This window comes from Molossus molossus, unplaced genomic scaffold (assembly GCF_014108415.1).
Source record: "Molossus molossus isolate mMolMol1 unplaced genomic scaffold, mMolMol1.p scaffold_m16_p_6, whole genome shotgun sequence".
NCBI lineage: Eukaryota > Metazoa > Chordata > Mammalia > Chiroptera > Molossidae > Molossus > Molossus molossus.
The window spans coordinates 13,163,933-13,179,335 of NW_023425399.1; the positions used below are offsets into that span (position 1 = coordinate 13,163,933).

Consider the following 15,403-nt stretch of genomic DNA (forward strand, 5'->3'; position numbering starts at 1 on the left):
ATCATGTTCACGTGACTGGGGACTTATAGGTCCATCCCTAGGGGACATCAAGAGTCTACTTGGAGCAAGAATCTTTTACCTGTGCTGAGCTATTTATATTTAAATATTGCTTTAAATTATGCATTATATTCTTTTTTAAATTGTGACAGTTACAGTTTACATTCAATACTATTTTGTATTCATTTCAGGTGCACAGCATACAATGGGAAAATACTTTGTAAAGCATTATATTCTTAAATACATTGCTGATAACAGTGGCTTGGGTTCAAGTGCAGTACCATTGTCATTTGGATAAGAATGACCAGCTAGGACGCTGCGACCTGTAGGCAATCCCATGGTTTGGAGGCAAAATCCAGGTCCAGAGAAAACCAACTGCTTACTTGGTGTCAGATATCTACATGGCCATCAGGCCATGGACTGGTAGCTCAGTTGGTTAGAGCATTGTCCTGATACTCCAAGGTTGGGGGTTCAATCCCCGGTCAGGACACATACAACAGTCAACCAATGAATAAAAAGTAACACAACATATCAGTATTTTTTTTCTCTCTCTCTCTAAAATCAATAAATGAAATTTTAAAAATAAATAAATGGCCCTGACTGGTGTGACTCAGTGGTTAGAGAGTTAGCCTGCACACCAAAAGGTCTCAGGTTTGATTGCCAGTCAAGGGCATATACCCGGGTTGCAGGTTCACTCCCCAGGCCCGGTCGAGACATGAGCAGGAGGCAACCAATTGATGTTTCTCTCTCACATTGATGTCTCTCTCTCTCTCTCTCTCTCCCTCCCTCCCTCCTTTCCACTCTCTCTCAATGGAAAAAATATTCTCGGGTAAGGATTAACAATAAATAACTAAATAGCTGTCAGTGTACTCAGTATACCAGGGAAGATACACCTGACCTAGTAGGGCTTAGTAGTAAGGTCAACGTTTAAGGAAAAATTGTGTTTGCAAAACTACCATTGAAGATTCCTTAGATAACCGGTAAAGAGGATTGATCGTGGCCACAACCCTCTTCAGTGTCGCTCTGGCACCGCTGACCACAGGAAGGGACAAATGGACAATATCATTCACCTCTCTGCCTCCAAGTCCCAGGCCAGGAGCTGGAGGACAGGGGGAGGAGTCGCCAGGTTCCTGCTCACCCGCTAGGTCTCCTCCCGTTTCGCTATGAAGCTGCTAAAACTTGGTATCTGTCAATCTCTCTGTTTGCTGTCCTAAGGATTAAATGAGATGGTGGAGTCAGTTTCCAAAATCGGAAAGAGGTTGGAATCAAATAGGCTTGAATAAATATGCCCCCCTTTGCCCTGTACCACTGCGTGGCTTGGGAAAAGGCCTTAGCCCCTCTGGTCTCGGGTGGGAATAATGATACCTCCCTCACATGAGCCACGTGACAAGGAAATGAAATCACCTCTGTCCAAGTGCCTAGCACTGCACTTGGCTCTCAGAAAGCCCTGATCCACATATGGCCCTGACATTGGCCCCACGAATGTTCCCTTCCAAGTCCTAGAAGTGACTTCTGAAGGGGTTCAAGGGCCTTCGGGGACCCCTTGGGTTGATGAGTATCAGACCCCAGTGGACTCTGCATCCTCAGACTGGACCCCAGTCGACTTCACAACCTCAAATTAAACCACCGTCCGGCCTGTGTGGCTCAGTGGTTGAGTGTTGACCCACGCACCAGGAGGTCGCTGGTTCAATTCCCGGTCAGGGCACATGCCCAGGTTGTGGCCTGATCCCCAGTGGGGGGCATGCAGGAGGTGGCCAGTTGATGTTCTCTCTCATCGATGTTTCTCTCTCTCTTCCCCTCTCACTTCTCTCTCTAAAATCAATTAAAAGGGAAAAAAAAAACCCACTGACCCACAGGGAAGGAACAAGTGTCGCTTGTTGTCAAAGGAGTCTGGAGCGGAGGACTTCAGGTCCTGGACTTGAAAGGAGGGATGCACCCACTAGGGACTGAAATGCACCAAACTCCTTAGGGTAACTGTGAAACGATCAAAGGAAATCAGCGGAAGCCCAAGGTGTGGAGGTGACATCCCAGATCACACATCAGGAGATGTTATAGAACAAAACGGGAAAGGCCCTTAAAAGTCATCTGACCTGACGCAGCCCGGAGACCAAGGCCACTTGTGTCAAAGCCACAGCTAGGACTCAGGCTCTGGAGCTCCCTCCCCTCCCCAACATTAGCTCCCATGGTCCCACCATTTACAGTTTGGCGGAGATCCACTCTCACCCCAGCACCTCCCTGAGCTGCCCCAAGATGCTCTACGCAGCTGATGCAAAACATGTCACTTTGCATCACGCCTGCGGTGACAGCTGAGTTAAACCGAATGTTCACAGTCATTACGCTCAGAAACCCTGCACAAGTTCCATCTATTGCGGTTTCAGAATGAATCAGGTTTCCACATGCCCCTCTCCCCGTCTGATCACATGTCTGTATATGGTAACCTTTAGAAAACGAGTCTAATAATTAGTCATCTTGGCCTAGTTAAAGACAACACTATGTTCTCCAATTTCACTTTGTTTTCAACAGGAGAGTGATGCCAACGGTAATTTTCACCACAGTGAAAATATGCTTCTCAGCTGGTCCCGGCAGTCAACTGAGACGGCCTGGTCCCTGCACCTGCCGGTGCTTCCCCGCTGCTCACCCTTTAACCAGGTGGCCCCCCTCCAGCGCCCTCCCCCCACACTCATTCACATTTCCTGACACCAACCGGGCACTAAGCATTAGGTTAAATGTTTTGGACTCATCATTATACTCAATCATCTTGGCAAGACAAACTTTACTTCTCCATTTTGGAGATGAAAAATGTGAGAGTCTGAGGGTCCTGGCCCAAACCCCAGGTGCAGCCACTCTCTCTCTCTGTCCCTGCCCTCCAGCCAGCCTGCCTTCTTTGCGTTACCACCGCAGGGCCTTTGCGCATGCAGATTCCTCCACCTGAAACACTTCCCCTGACTCTGCCTGGTTAACTCCTACCCACCCTTCAGATCTCAATTCAAACAATTTCCTAAGGGAAGGGTTCCTCCACCCTCCCACATCTCCCTATAGGCGTTCTCCATTCACAGAGCACCCTATAGTCCTCCTTCAAAGCAGCTATTAAAATTTGTCATTTCATTGTATGGGATTATTTGCTATTGTCTGGCTCCCCGCAAAACATGAGCTCAGTAGGCAGGGATGGTGTCTTTCTTGTTCACCACAGTATCTCCAAATCTGGAAAGGACACAGTGTAGTTACTGTATATTGGATGGCAGGTGGATGGATGGTAGATGGGTTGTGGATGGATGATGATGAATAATGGATGGATGGAGATGGAAGGAAGGGAGGGAGGAAGGAAGAGAGGGAGGAAGGAAGGGAGGGAGGGAGGGAGGGAGGGAAGGGAAGGGAAGGGAAGGGAAGGGAAGGGAAGGGAAGGGAAGGGAAGGAAGGAAGGAAGGAAGGAAGGAAGGAAGGAAGGAAGGAAGGAAGGAAAGGAAGGGAAGGAAGGGAAGGAAGGGAAGGAGGGAGAGAGGGAGAGAGGGAGGGAGGGAGGGAGGGAGGGAGGGAGGAAGGAAGGAAGAAAGGAAGGTGTGCCCACCTCCCTAGAACAGTAGTTCTCAATATCCCCCAGAAGTAACCTTGCTGTCCAAACCCCCACATCTGGAGCTTGTAGGGTGCTGATTCAGTGGTCCAGAAAGAACCCCCAAATATATATTGTTAACAAGAACCCAGGTCATTTCGAAGGAAACATGTCCCAGATCTCCATTTGAGGTTCCCTAGGTTAGGATGAATCCACAGACGAATGCAACCCTGGGGGTGGGGGTGGGACTCAGCCCTCCACCCCCACTTGGCCTCCCGCTGAAGCTGTGAGGACGACAGAAGCTAGGGTCGTGCTGCCCCCTGGTGGTCATGGCGGCGCTGCAGCTGCTGGGCTTCCCGAAGGACGTTCGCTGCTGGTGCCGCCCACGGTCAGTGCTGTCTTGTGGACCATGTCTGCCCCAGGGCACTGCACCTGCATTCTGGACTCAAATTCTCCAACGACGTCTCCAGGACTTTTTCAATTCATAAATGTAACATAATATTCCCCAAACTCCGTTTCTTTGGGTAACACCTCCAACATTTTGTCCATCTCATATGCTACCTGAAGTATTATTATTTATTTTTTTTCCTCTATATGTATTTATGCAAAATTACTCACTTTAAAAGAAGAACTTGAATCCCCACAGTACATGGGGGAAAAACAGTTTCACTTACCATAAATCGGGAGTGGGGGGTGGGGGGGTGGAGAGGCATAAGAAGTGGGGGAAAAAAAAAAAAAGAGATTTATCAAATTAAAAAAATAATAAAAAGAGCCCTGACTGGTTTGGCTCAATGGTTAGAGCATCAATTTTTAGACTGAAGAGTTGAGGGTTTGAGTCCCAGTCAAGGGCACATACCTGGGTTGCAGATTCTACCCCCCGCTTTGGTTGGGGTTGTGCAGGAGGCAACCAATAGACGTGTCTCTCTTACATCGATATTTCTCTTTCTCCCTCCCTGCCTCCCACTCTATAAAAAAAAATTATAATAAAAAGATTACAATTTTACAAACAAAAATAAACAATGGCTTGCCCAGTCAGTGGAACTATAAAGAACAGCACATAAATGTTTTTATTGATTTTTGAGAATGAGATAGAAACATCCATGTGAGAGAGAAACATCTATCAGCTGCCTCCTGCACAACCCCCTCCAGAGATCAAGCCCTCAACCTGAGCCTGTGCCACGACCGGAAATCGAACCGGGACCTCTCAGTCCATGGGACAATGCTCAATCCATTGAGCCACACTGGCCAGGCTAAATTACTATTATTAAAGTCAGGATAGGGGTTATCTCTTTGGTGGGGCTCCTGGGACCTCAGTTGTCTTTAATTGTACTGGGAAGTACAATTATGTGTTAACCTGTACATACGAGCTTTATCCATTTTTCCTGTACTTCATATCTCATGATAAAAAGTGACATGGAAATAAAAAAATAAACAGTGAAATACAAGTAATTTACAAACGCACAGCTAAATGTAAAGGAGGGACCCTTGGCTCCTGATACGACCGCCCGTCGGGGCCAGAGCCCACCTGGATAAATGCTCAGAAACCTGCTGTTAACGAAGGGCCTGCCAGGTGGCCCGGCTCCAGCAGCAGCCCCCCCACCACACCCCAACCCTCCTTTCTTCCAACCCCCCTTCCTTAGACCGCCATGATGGAAGCTCAAAGCCTGGAATGAGTCTGTGGGGTCAGGCCGCGGCCAGAGTGTCCTGGGCCAGTGTATGAAAACAGCGTGAACCTATCTCAGGGGCCCGTTAGCACCCAAGCAGCAGGTGGAGGGGAAGATCGGCCGCTGGGGTTCTGTTTTGGGCAACCGGAGACATTCACATGTTATAAGCTGATACCACCCATTCTGATTGGTTGACTCCTGCACGTACCTGTTGTCCGATATGTTTATGATCAGCCTTACGTGTAACTATTCCCATAAGAATTGTCTATGGAAACACCATCAAACATCACTCATATACCTCTGGTCTATCTAGCACATAGCAAGCTTCAGGACATGGGAGGCATGACTTGGCCACTCCCGGGGTAACTCTAACCCAAACATCACAGCGGGGCTGTCACCTGCACTGAGTCCCTACAAAGGACCGTGGTTAATACCAGCGCTTCCTGGTCTAAAAAATTCGGAGCGGGGACAGGCCCGGTACAGGTAGGAGGGCTGAGGCCAAGAGGGTTCAAGGGCGCCCTGTGGGAACTCAGTGCTCTGCTCTGTGTGTTTCTGATTTAATCCTCATAACCACCGTTCCAGGGACTAACTGGGGAAACTGAGAAACTGAGGCTGGCCCAAGCACTGACCACTTTTTATTTATTTTTTTGCATTTTCCTCCTCTTTGGGGTGTGCCTTCCTTCCGGGGAACCCTGCTGCTCCCCCACGGAGTACAAGCCCCACCAAGGACTCGCAGGCAACCTCTCCTCCCGCCCCATCCAGCCCACTCCCGTTTTTATTAAGTGTGTGTCCATGCAGAGAGAGAGACACCAGCACGTTATTTCCTTCTGCGTACATTTTTGCATTTTCTGATTTCCTTTTATAATAAGGTTTGAAAATGAGAAAATACAGCCGCGTGTTAAGGAAATAAAGCAGCAGTTTGGGGCAACACGTTCTAATATGAGAGGGAGGTTTCAAGTCTCCGCTCTGCCCTTCAATTTCTAAGTGACCGTAGGGAAGTCCCTCTCCCGCCGGGGCCTCAGCGTCCCCATCTATTCCATCAGAAGGGTGTACCAACGCATCTTTATCCCCAACCCTCACCCTGCCCTGCTCTGTGCCCGGAAGGCTGGCCCCTGGGGACTGCACCACCCAGACACCTTTGCTGGCTGGTTTCAGGGTACTGGAGGCTGGAGGAGAGAGAGAAACGGGGGGGTTTCTTTTCCACTGCCTTCCTTCCATGGGTCTCATATCAGGCACTGTCTCAGCCCCTCCACAACTTCAGCTCCTGTGGGCTGACCTCTGCTTTTTGCCTCCAGCTCTCAGTGGACCCCAATAGCACAATCCTGCCCCTGCCCCTGCCCCGCCCCCAGACGTCCCACTGTCGCTAGTTCCTGGGCGACCGAACCCTGGGATCAGGCCCCTTTGCCCACCCGCTCTCCTGTAATAGCCTTTCCGCCGATGCAACTGTGTGGGATTGTTTCCTGCTGGGACCTCAAGTAATACCGGGGCGGGTCTCCTAGCAAGAATTAATTTCCCAGACCACATCCCTGGGAACAGAAACCTATTAATTTCCCTATTTCTTCATCTTGGAACTCATTCTAGTGTTAAAGCTCCCATGTCCACTGAAGGCAGGAAACAAAGTCGCAAACGGAACCTAGAACAGCCCCCTGCTGCCCTCCTTCTTAGGATGAATGTTGCGTGTTCAGGTTTCACAGGTGCACACCCGCACGCCGCCCAGGGGTGCCCAGGTGGGGTGGGGCTGTTACATGCCACATCAGCATCTGGGGAGGGCTGTGCAGGTGAGTGTCCTCAGCTCTCACGGGCCTCCCTGGGGTCTGGGTCACCCCGATGCCTGCTGCTGCTGCAGAGATGGCCACGGCTCTGCACGGCCCCCGGTCATTCATTCCAAAGACCCTGTTGCCCCCTCAAGACAGTGTCCACCCTCAGCCACATGCATGTCCTCTCTGCGGGATTGAGGGCTCCAGTCTGCTCCCCCTCACTGGGCTGGGGTCCCTGGTCTCCCCGATGCTGTCCTGAGGTCACTCCATTCCAACACCTCCCTTGGCCAACACTGTGACTGGATCAAACCCCAAATCCAAATGATTAGACCCCAAGGTGAGATTTTCCTGATGTTGGATTATTGAACGGTAGCTTGCTGGAGGACACAGAGATATTAAATCCTTCCTTGCCATCTGCCCTTCGCTATGAAGTTCCCAAGGTACAGACTCTCCCAAAACAGAAGAAAGTGAGAATAAGTGTCCGCATTGTTATGATTAGGCACCAGGCCGTGGTCGCCGGAAAGAGCTGGTGAGACGACAGGGTGCCCAGTTAAATTCGAAAAGCCCACGTCCAGTGAAATGCCACAAAAGCGAAGGGATTTCCAGATAACTGGCTGCTGTATACATTTAACTGCCTCCTGCCCAGGTGCCAGCCAAATGGGCAAAGGAGAACTGCAGGGAAATCTAGGTTCGCCTGTAAACCAGGGAGGGACCCAGACCACCTGCTGGAAACCCTGTAAAATTAATATGAAGATGGGTCAACTGAGCTAAGGACTGACTCGTGGGGGGCTGGATGGAGCTGTTACGACTCCTGAGAACTGGATTTTGTCAGCTAGTTGTTAAATGATTGGCAGATGGAAACTGGCCATGGTCCGAGTGTTGGCACCAAGGGAATTGGCAGGTGCTCACTGAGGCTGCTGGTGTTACCACACACTTGAACCTTTGCAAGTCTTTACTAGTCTCTACAAGCTTTTCTAAATCTACGTTTTGCTTGGTTTTTCTTATTATGGACAACTGTGCACACGGACGGCTTTAGGAAATACAGAAAACGCACAGATACGGTGTCGCTCGTTTTTTGCTGTCTGTGTGTGAGTGCGTGTACAAGTGTCCGCCCCTTCCCGGCCCTCGGCAGGCTTACCTCACTTCCAAAGAAACTGCCTGCACCCCAGGCCCTGTCTCAGACTCTGCATCTGGGAGAACCCACGTGGGGGCAGAGCCACGTCCCTGCAGGACTTCACGAGACCAGCGCGCTGAAAGCAGCAGGGAGCAGGGACGCTAATGCCACGGGGCACCGGATGGGCCCAGAGCTTGGTGCTGATGTTCCCGGGGTGGTGCGGGGGCTGGCGGTGGCCCTCTCCCTGCCCCAGCACTGATGTCGGGACGAGGTGCCGGTTGGGCCTGTGGCCGGGAAGTCCAGCTGACTTCAGGCTGGTAGAGCAGACGGAGAAGCCCTTAAGCACTAAGTGAAGTCATTGCCACACGGCTCCGCCCCTCAGTCGGGTCCCTCAAACAACAGGGCCCCTAAGATGACAAAGCAAAGGACAGCAGATCCCACCGGAACGGAGACGGGTGCAGCATCGTAGGGAGGCCACCCAGACGTCCCCAGGCAGTCCAGTCCCTCCTTCTGGAGCTCAGAGCTCCCGGATGTGCCCAGAGGCCCAGGGGAGGGTCACACCTGAGTGAGTGCCGTGACCTCGCATACATGCTTGTTCCTCAGGAAATAAGAGGCAGCCCTGGCCGGTTTGGCTCAGCCGTTAGAGCGTCGGCCTGTGGTCCAGAGAGACCCGGGTTCGGTTCCTGCTAAGGGCACGTACCTCGGTTGCAGTTTGTCCCCGGCCCTGGTTGGTTGGGCGGGTGACAGCCACTCGATGTGTCCCTTTCACATCGATGTTTCTCTCTCTCTCTCTTCCTCTCTCTCCCTCCCACTCTATCTGAACAAAAAATGGATAAAAAAGTCTTCGGGTGAGGATAATAAATAAATAAATACATACATACATACATACATACATACATACATACATAAATAAAAGAAATAAGAGAAAATCTTTTTTTTTTTAATTTTCAAGGTAGTTTTAATTAATTAATTAATTAATTTGCTTATTTTTTTATCCTCACCCAAGGACATTCCTTCCATTTTTTGTTCAGACAGAGTGGGAGGGAGAGAGAGAGAGAAACATCGACGTGAAAGGGACACATCGAGTGGCTGCCACCTACACGACCCAACCAGGGCCGGGGACAAACTGCAACCGAGGTACATACCCTTATCGGGAACCGAACCCAGGTCTTTCTGGATCGCAGGCTGATGCTCTAACCACTGAGCCAAACCGGCCAGGGCAAGAGACAATCTAACAGAATTTTCTGAAACATGTTCCGTGGAAAACCAGCTGCTTGCGGTGGTACAATGCGTGACGGAGAAAAGGCTACACTCAGAAAACAACCAACTTAGCCAAAGCAACACAGCCGTTCCACCTCAGGACTCCTCAGTCAAGCTGCTGGGCCGCGCCCCCCCAGGAGTGCAGGGTGGGACCCCGGCTTCCACACCGGGACGAGAGCCGCCCCTGTTGTCTAGGCCCCACGGTGCCTTGTAGGACTCAGCCTCCAAGGAATGTCAGCTTGGAAACCAGCTTCATTTACCACCTCCACACAGACAGAAGCAACATTTCATTCACACATCTGCAAGGAAACGCCTGGAACTGATGACATGCTTGGCCACAAAGAACGCCTCCGTGGTACCGACAAGCCTTCTTTTGCCACCTTCTCTGACCACAATGCAATAAAAGCAGGAATTCAAAACCAAACAATAAACCAAAAAATTAAATCACTGGAAAATTTACCCCTAAATAACTCCAGTCAAGGGGGGATTGCGATTATCAGCATTTAGAACAGAGTGACAACTGGAACTCCACACTGCCAGACGCGTGGGACAGAAGCAAACCCGCCCCGTGGCTCTGAATGCTTTTGTCATTAACGAGGGTCACCGGAAGTGAACAGAGCATCCCGCTCCAGAAGCTAGAAAATAAACAACGAGCTAAACCTGGGGAGAGACTTAAAAGCAAAGGTAAAAATTAATGAAAAAAATAAACATAAAAATCAGTAGAGCCCTGGCCAGTATGGCTCAGCAGTAGAGCATCGACCGTGGACCAATGAGTCAAGGGTTCGATTCTGGTCAAGGGCACGTACGTTAGTTGTGGTTCATTCCTGGCCTGGTGGGGGTTGTGCAGGAGGCAACCAGTCAATGTGTCCCTCTCACATCGATGTTTTTCTCTCTCTCCCTTTTATCTGAAGATAAATATAAAAATATCCTCTGGTGAGGATTAAAATAAAAAATCAGTACAAATGACAAATCTAAGAATCGGTTACTTATAAGCTATCTAGACTTGTAAAAGCCCAATAAAGGGAGAGGGCAGGAAGCAAGTGAGAGACAGAGAGAGGGGGTGGGAGGAAGAGAGAGCACAAAACCCCATCATGAGGACAGTAAAGGAAATTTACCCAAAGAGGCAGAGGAGAGTTTTCAGATGAAAAGAGAACACTAAACACACACGGTGTGCTAGTTAATTTGGAGAGTTCAATGGAGAATGCCTGTGTATTAGTCAGCTCTGGCTGCTATAACAAAACACGACAGACCAGGTGTCTTAAACAACAGGGGCTCATTTCTCACAGATCTGAAGGCTGGAAGTCCAAGACCAAGGTGCTAGCGGGGTTGGCTACTGGCTTGCAGATGGCCACCTTCACCCTCCATCCTCATGTGGCCTTCCCTCCCGTGGAGAGAGAGATCCCCGTGTCTCTTCCTCTTCTTACAAGGACACCTGTCCTATTGGATGAGGGCCCCACCCTTATGACCTCGTTTAACCTTAATTACTTCCTTAAATGTCTCTCCAAATACAGTCAGGTGAGGGCTTGGACATGTGACTTGAGAGAGGTGTCACAATTCATTCCACAACTGCATGTTTTTCTAGAAAAACTGAATTGCCAAGCAGAAAACCACGAAACCAACTTGAAAAGGGACAGAGAACCATTTCCCAAAAGGGCAGGGGTCAGAGAGTTTAGTAAAAAAAAAACCTTTTCAACCTTTCAAAGAACGTTTCTAGGCCCTTTAAACCGCCCAGAAAACAGAAAAAATAGAATGTGTTTCGATTCTAGCATGGCCGTGATACCCATACCTGACAAACACAACCCAAAGACCACTCTGGCATCTTAACAGGGTCCCATGGTACGTCTGGAGAAATGCTGCACAACAAGACATGGAGATTTTCAAAATAAGGTCCTCAAATGGAAGGAGCCAGCAGGAGGCCAAACGGGCTCAGACGGGCAGCCTTGAGCAAGCAGCAGCCCATAGAGGGCAGCGTGGGAAATCCCGGGGCCAGAACTCAAGTGCTCAAGGGCCATCTAGGCAGTCCACACCTGTCTGTTGCACACGCAAGGAGCCGCAGGAGCTGCAAATGGGGTGGACACCCCACCCCAGTGCCACGAGCTTGGAGTACTTGGGGTAGCCTTATGTCCTGGAAGATGTTCCCAGGGCTGAGGGCGCAGAGTGGACTCTGACTGCTAAAGGCTATGAGGAGGCAGGCCAGCTCAGCTCCATGTCAGAAACCTAACAGTAGACCTCCCGGGGAGGTAGGGAGCTCCCCAACACTGCAGGACCACCCTCTAGGGCTGCTCTGGAGGGGACAGCAGCACCGGGGGAGAAGCTGGCCTTGATAGCAGTCTCTCCAAGCCTGAAGGATTCAGACTCATCGTGACTTTAATCCTCCTATGGCTCCATCCTAACCCATCATGCTAATTGCTGACCTGGCTGGCCAGGATGCAGTCTTTCATTTGCAGAAATCATTGTTTCTGCCCACCCCCTCCATGCCTGCATTACAGCCTCTCGGCAGGATCCCTCAAGATGATCAGTGTGGGAGGGGAGTGAGCAGACAGCAGACCTGACCTCGCTTGCATTACTGGTCATGGATGTGCAGACAGGTTTGTCTGCATCCCTCTCTCCCCTCGTGTTGCCATGGTGAGCGACCTGTCAGATCCCAGGCTCGGAGCAAACACTGGAAAAAGGCTGTAGGCTTGAGGACCATTCAAGATGCCCATTAGAAGCATTAACAAGCCCGGCTTTCCCTCTCTCCCTAATGGACTGAATGTTGGCCTGCCACACTAATGGGTGCTCGGCTGCAAAGAAACCGACAACTAATGCCCTACTCCTTACCATGTGGATTCTAATGACAGACGAAATGCTTTCATTAGCATCTCCATTCACAGACGTACAAATGCCTGGATTGCTGAGCCTGGGCCAGCCCTGGTCATGAGCATGAAAAAGGGTAGAGGACTGGCATACAATATCATCATTCAGTATTGTCAACAAACATCGCGCTGGGCTCAGGGGTATGTAAGAGCAGTTGCTGAACCACCTGTTAATGCCCAGGAGGGCCAATGTCACGGTTCCTTCGAAGCTGGATCACAGGCTTGGAGAAAAAGGCTCTCTGTCCTATAAATGGTGTGGAAGCTACAATTTACCAAGGACACCGCCTCAGCAAAGTGTAGCACGAGATATCCCTGGGGTGGGTGGGTGGCAGGGATACAGTGTGCATGACTCCACGGGCCTCTCTCTCCTCACAGGAAACAGCTTGGTTGGAGACACTAGAATTTCCATCAGTCCAGAGCAAGGTCCTGCCAGAACCAACAAGCCCCCCAGTGAGCACTGACCAAGCCATTTATCCCCCACTCTGAGCTCAGACGTTAGGTCTTCTCTCTCAAGGAGGAAGGAGTACATTGTAGTTGTGGAGAAAAGGGAAATGGATACTGGCAACAGAAGGGACAGACTGGGGACGTTCTTAGGACTCTTGACAAATTTCCTATCCTCCTCCTTCTTCCGCACACATAATAGGACTGTATTCTTTGATCCTTGAAGTTAGATGTGGCCACGAGACTCACTTTGGACACTGAAATTTCAGTGAAAGTGACATATATTATTTCAGGGGAAATTCGAGAATAAGGTAAGATGAACTATTTGAAGAAACAATGGTTCCGTATTTTCCAAAACGAATGGAAGACACAAATCCACAGATTCAAGAGGTCTAACAAATACCTAAAATGGAAGAACAAATACAAAAGAAATTCACTGTTGCACATCAGAGTGACACTGTAGGGAAACCAAAGATAAAGAAAAACATCTCTAAAACAGCCATCCGATAAGAAACAGCTTACCTTCCAAAGAAGTTAGGTATCGGCGTAATTCTGAATTCTCAGCCACAGTGGGAGTTAGAAGAAATTGAACTTGGTTTCAATGTGAAGAAAGAAAAGAACACAACTATAGCCTGGCCAGTGTGGCTCAGTGGTTGAGCGTCGACCCATGCACCAAGAGGTTGCTGGTTCGATTCCCGGTCAGGGCACATGCCCAGGTTGTGGGCCCGATCCCCAGTGGGGAGCATGCAGGAGGTGGCCAATCGATGTTCTCTCTCATCGATGTTTCTCTCTCTCTCCCTCTCTCTTTCTCTCTCTCTAAAATCAATAAAGAAAAAATAATAATAGATAAAATAAAATTACCAATATTGATATTAAGTTTTAAAAAAAAAAGAATACAACTATACACCGTGAAAATATCTTTTGAGGATAAGAGTGGAATAAAGACATTTTTAGACAAACAAAACCAAAAGAGTTGGTCAACAGGGAAGTCTAAACGGTGAATTTCCAGCAGAAGCGGCATGACCCCTCGCAGCAGATCCCAGGTTCAGAGGGGAGCAGACCTGAGAACAAGTGTAAACACACTCTGACCGTGGGAAATGACAAGAGCAATAGTCTTGTCAAGTTGTTCAAATTTAAGCTTAAAATACAGGGGTGGGCAAAAGTAGGTTGACAGTTGTGAGTATGTGGCACAGAATTTGTTCTTGTATTATTGTTTATTAATTATTGTATTATTTACCATAGGAACAACTATCAGCCTTCTTTTGCACATCCCTGTACAGGGAACAGTGATATCAGTTGAGGGGTAGTAAATGAAGACAAATCTTTGTATTATTCAAGAAGAGGGTAAAACTTTCATTAATTTTAAATCTTGATAAGTTACCCATGGGTGTTTTAATTTGTCGAGTAACAACTACTAAGCAATGAGAGAGTGTAACTTACAAAATTGTGGGAAAATGTAAAGTGTTTTATTTTTTAACTATGTAAAACAAGGAAAGAAAGGAGGAAAAAATAAGCCCAGGAGTAGGTTAGGACACACAAAATAAGAGAGTAGATTTAAACCCCAAAATATCGGGTATTAGATGTTTGAGTTTAAAGGCCAATAAATAACAACAGATGGCACAGTTTTAAGGGGCAGCTTTTCCAAAGCCACCCTGCCCTCTGAATGTGATGACTCGTGCTGCCCATTGTGACCCCCCGTGATGTCCCCTGACATCACACAATGTAACTGTCAGAATCAAGAGAGGCTGGCTCACACCGTCTTCACACCCCTGCGGGGCTGCGGGGGTTCTCCTGTCTGCTCTGTACACTTCAGGCCCACATGCCACTTGATAACTCTGCCCCCGTCCAGCTGCCCCCGACAGCTCCTCGTCCCTTTTCTAGCCCGCCCCGCAGGGTCCCTTCAGCTGCGTCATTCTGAGGCCAACGCCAGGCAGAGGACAGCTCCATCCTTCTGACCAAAGGACTCTCCCACGAGGAGCATTTCATTCTGACTCCGGGCAGTGAGCTCCCAGCTTCAAGAACAATTTGTCATGGAGCCTGAAGCCTTGTAAATGTGCCCTCACCACCCTCACCACCACATCCCGCTCGGCAGATTTCAGTGTCACCTGGCATTGTGCAGGAAAAAGAACCCAAGAAAGCCACAGTGATGGGCAGCTGCAAATGCCACGCCTGCCACGTGGTCCCCATCACGAAGCCGGAGGAGCACGAGGCAGCCTGTGTCAACGGGAGCCCCGTGGAGGAAGGGGCCAGCTTGAGCCCTCTGAAAATGAGCTTTCCAAGTGCGGAGCAGAGCGGAAGCACCCCTCCAGTGTCCCCTGGGTCCCCATCCCCGATGTCTGGAATATCGATGATACTAACAGTCATCCCCTGTTTGTCCTTAAGACTTTTGTTCCCCAAAAGCTCGTTTGTGAAAGCGACACAGAGTCAGAGAGAAAGGAACCCCTCATTTCTGACCACCCCCAGAATCTCTGACTAGGAGAGTAAGCCACCAGCAGCAGAAAGGGGCCGCAGGCCTACCTGCCTGAGAGGACATGCCCCTCCCCAGAATTAAAGGGCCAGGCAAACTACACCGGGATCGGTTGGTTTTTGTGTTTCGCCTAAGCAGATTGGTAAAGATAAAAGGCTTAAGAACATTCTGAAGGGTAGTTGATAAACTTTCCTGGAGAGCAAATTTGACAGTGGCTATCAAAATGATCAATGCACTATGCCTTTGTTGTTGTTGTTAATCCTCACCTGAGGATACTTTTTCCACTGATTTGTAGAGAAAA

At 49.4% G+C, this 15,403-nt stretch overlaps 1 protein-coding gene across 1 annotated transcript; it reads left to right on the forward strand.

The window, feature by feature from the left end:
- The first annotated feature begins 14,665 nt into the window (after positions 1–14,665).
- Positions 14,666–15,107, forward strand: GTSF1L (gametocyte specific factor 1 like). The gene is given in 3 exon segments (XM_036244682.1): positions 14,666–14,777; positions 14,780–14,943; positions 15,018–15,107. Coding segments are annotated over 3 exon segments (366 nt in total).
- The last annotated feature ends 296 nt before the right edge of the window (positions 15,108–15,403 follow it).